The sequence below is a fragment of the Elephantulus edwardii genome, unplaced genomic scaffold, assembly GCF_000299155.1.
Source record: "Elephantulus edwardii isolate Elephantulus edwardi_28Jun2011 unplaced genomic scaffold, EleEdw1.0 scaffold00045, whole genome shotgun sequence".
NCBI lineage: Eukaryota > Metazoa > Chordata > Mammalia > Macroscelidea > Macroscelididae > Elephantulus > Elephantulus edwardii.
In genome coordinates, this window is record NW_006399795.1 from 13,958,318 (window position 1) to 13,962,158 (window position 3,841).

Here is a 3,841-nt window from a genome sequence, read left to right on the forward strand (position 1 = left end):
GGGGTGGGGTGGCCCTGCATGGTGGTGTGGGTTGGGGTGGGCCTGCGTGGTGGTGTGCATCTGCAGTGCCAACACCCGCTGCTCCCACTGTGCGCCCGCAGATGTGGATGACTGCGCAGACTCGCCGTGCTGCCATCAGGTCTGCACCAACACCCCTGGTGGCTACGAATGCAGCTGCTACGCGGGCTACCGGCTCAGCACTGACGGCTGCGGCTGTGAGGGTGAGCGCCTGGCCGGGGTGGTGGGTGGGAGCAGCCCAGGCTGGCGGCGCAGCTGTGTGCACCAGGCCTTGCCCGCCACATGCACGCCTCTCAGGCTGAGGCCCTGCTGATGCAAAGCTGTGCTGCCCTGTGACCGCTGTCATTCTCTTATGGGGCTGCAGCTGTGCCCTGACTGCTCCCAGCCTGACCTAGTGGGACAGCGTGTCCACTGTCGTGACTTGCTTAGGAGGGTAGTGGAGATGAGCTGCCCACCTGTGGCTTGGCCACCTGAAATCAGCCCCACAGTGAACCAGGGTGGGCAGCGCCAGCCCGTGTCCCTAGTATTGGGGATGGCCTACAGTGTCCCATGATTGCCCGCAGACGTGGACGAGTGTGCTGCTGGCCACGGTGGCTGTGAGCATCACTGCACCAACCTGGCCGGCTCCTTCCAGTGCTCCTGTGCATCTGGCTTCCGGCTGCTTGAAGACCGCAGGGGCTGTGCTCGTGAGTCCCCGCCATGCCCACTCTGGTCTATTTCCTTCCTTCCTGGGTCTGTGCCCAGTGCACCCACATCACTGATTTCTGCATACTCTTTTTCCTTTAACTCCTGCTCTTTCTTAGAGTCTGGGTGGCCTCCGTCTTGCCATGAGCACTGGGGGTGTGTGAGGAAGGGGGCAGCCCATACAAGTCAATCTGACTGAGCCAGGTGGTGGTGAGGGGTCTCAGTGGTCCAAGTCTCCATTCCCAGTTGAAAGAAGGGGCCACAACCTATGTGACCCCATCCCATGTTGTGCAGAGTCCAGAAGGAATAGACCCTACCCACCCATCACCCCCTCCATTCCTCCAAGTCCTAGCTGTGTGTCAGGACATACCTGCACCACAGTTGGGCTGACTGCTGCAGGTGAGGTGGGCCAGGTCTCCAGGGCCTGCTCCGGAAGCAGTGCCACCAGGCCAGTGAGAAGGCTCTGTGACCTGGCGCGGAGAAGGTGGCCGTGAGGGCAGGGGCTGGCTCACCCTGGGGTGGGCTGCGCGGAGGGGCCTGGGCTGGGAGTGGGGAGCAGGGCTCAGCAGCTTGTGTTCCCAGTGCTGGAAGAGCCGGTGGTGGACGTGGAAGGCCAGCTGCCGTTTGTGCGCCCCCTGCCCCACATCGCGGTGCTGCGGGACGAGCTGACCCAGCTCTTTGAGGACGAGGAGGACGGCATGGCTGATGAGGAGGAGGCGGAGGCACGGGGAGAACATACGCTGGCGGAGAAGTTTGGTGAGGGTGGCGCCCAGCCCAGGGGCTCTGCTCGCAGGGTGGTGGATCCTTCTGAAGGCCAGGGCTCCATCCAGCCATGTCCTGTTGACCAGGGCCCAGTGGGGCCAAGCAACTGCTTGGTTTACACAGCATCTGCTTAAGCTGGACCAGAGTAGCCCCAGGATCCAGGAGGCTTGAGTTTAGGTGTTTCCAGATACAGATCTACATGGCTCTCCCCCTTGCCTGGCCCGAGGCCGGAGTCCATGGAGGCTTGGGTCACTCTCTGACACTCTTTACCTGCCTACCCTCTCCAAGTCTGCCTGGACGATTCCTTCGGCCCAGACTGCAGCCTGACCTGTGATGACTGCAGCAATGGGGGGACCTGCCTGCCGGGCCTGGACGGCTGTGACTGCCCCGAAGGCTGGACTGGACTCATCTGCAACCAGAGTGAGTTGAGGCGGGGATGGGAATGGGGACACACCAAGCAGAGACCTGCAGGCAGCCATGGCCCCATTCATGCTGACTCCTCCCATCAGCCCTGGGCAGGGAGGGGCTCCCAGTGGTCCACTCACTGCTTCACTCATTCATGCATGAGTCACTTATTCTGTCATGCATCATCCATTAGTTCCCTCACTCATTCATTTACTCATTCATTCATTCACCTTCTCGCTCATTCTCTCATGCATTCATTCCTGCATTTTGCAAGTACCCATCATTGTCCATTCTGTAGCCTAAGGACATCAAGGCTGGGTGTTCGCTGTTCAAGAGTGCCACTACCTATGGGGTCACCAACAAGCCAACAACTATGTAACTGGCAGTGATCAGGAAAATGGGGTGACCAGGAGATAAGGGGTGTCTCAGAAGTGTACCTAACGGAGGGCTTATCTGGTTCAGGCACTTGTTACCTGTCGCACCCACATCCTGTGTGGGCACAGTGACTCTGGCTCAGATTCCCTGAAGCCTGCTCCTCCACATCGAGCTTTTCCCATGCCCTGCTCAGCTCTCTCAGACTATATTTAGTGTTTGATGTTAAGGGCAATAGGACCAGCTGTTTGCAAAAGTTTATCGTCTTTTTGAATATGTTGATAGAGCAGGGTCCTTGCTGTGTTGAACTTAGCAGATGAGCATGCAGTGATCGATTAATGATGTCTGTCCTGGAGGCACAAGAGCAGATGTCTGTTGCTCTGGTAGCAGCTCCTGAACTGGTTAACTTGGATACTAGGAAGGTAGTTTGACATGTCGCTCTCTATCGGGTACTCTGGGTTCACAGTCTTTCTGCAGCAACTGACCCTGATTCATGTCCCCCTTTGTAGCGTGTCCTCCAGACACCTTTGGGAAGAACTGCAGCTCCTCCTGCAGCTGTCAGAATGGCGGGACCTGTGACCCCATGACAGGGGCCTGCCGCTGCCCCCCAGGTGTCAGTGGAACCCACTGTGAGGACGGTGCGTGCAGCCTCCTTGGGCCCCTGCAGGCTTCCCTGGGTAGTGGATGGGAAGAGGGAACATATCCTAGAAGCTCTCCTGCTTACTCTCCCCAAGTCTCCTCTCCTTGTGCAGGAGACAATAGTAACGTGGTTTAGACCCACCTTTCCCTCCAGCCATGACTTAGTGGGAGGGATGAGGTCATGCAGGGAGAGGTCACAGATTTTTTTATGGGACATTGATTTCTGTGGCCTCTAACTACAGCAGATGACAAAGTCTTAGCAATGCTTTGGCATTTGGAGGTGGTGAGCACCCCATTCCTAGAAGCATTCAAGCAAAGCTCAGTGATGGCTGAGTGGGAAATGCAGAGGGATGATTCACAAGCCAGTGGCTATGTAGGGTGACACTGACGTCCTTGTGTAACCCTGAGGTTACAGCATTTCAGGAACAGTTAGAACCAGTTACTGGTTGAGTCAGCTCCACTCATGATAATACTCTATGTGCCGGAGTAGAGCCGTGCTCCATGTGTGTTCCCAGTGGCTGGAAGTAGATCACCAGGCCTTCCTTCCAGGGTGCCTTTGGGTGAACTTGAGCGTCCAACTTTTTGTTCAGGAGCCAAGTGATTTCATGTTAGCACCACCCAGGAATTCCCTAGGAGACTAACACTTCATGTCCAACCTTTAAATTCTGACTTCTTTATAATGTAATAACTATGGTGGCCTAGTGGTAAGAAGCTGTGCTGTAATCCCAGAGGCGTGTGGTTCGATTCCATGAGCTGCTCTGCAGGAGAGAGATGGCCAATCTCCTCCCATGTGATTTACTGCTTCTGAAAACCTGCTGGAGTACACAACAACAACACCTTGACAGTACACGACAAAAACAGTAGTTATCCTTTTATCCTTTCTCTTCCAGCCTACTGAGATTTACCATGTATTGGAATTGCCGTTTACAATACATTACAGTAGTAGTACAATACAACACAA

The 3,841-nt window shown here is 55.8% G+C and overlaps 1 protein-coding gene across 1 annotated transcript in view; it reads left to right on the top strand.

Annotated features, from left to right (window-relative positions):
• MEGF6 (multiple EGF-like-domains 6) overlaps window positions 1-3,841 on the top strand; it is a 170,765-nt gene that overhangs the window by 148,944 nt on the left and 17,980 nt on the right. Inside the window, exons 10-14 of the mRNA XM_006885926.1 lie at window positions 102-221; window positions 582-704; window positions 1,285-1,458; window positions 1,753-1,884; window positions 2,751-2,879. Coding sequence (XP_006885988.1) covers window positions 102-221; window positions 582-704; window positions 1,285-1,458; window positions 1,753-1,884; window positions 2,751-2,879 — 678 coding nt within the window. The remainder of the gene's footprint in view (window positions 1-101; window positions 222-581; window positions 705-1,284; window positions 1,459-1,752; window positions 1,885-2,750; window positions 2,880-3,841) is intronic.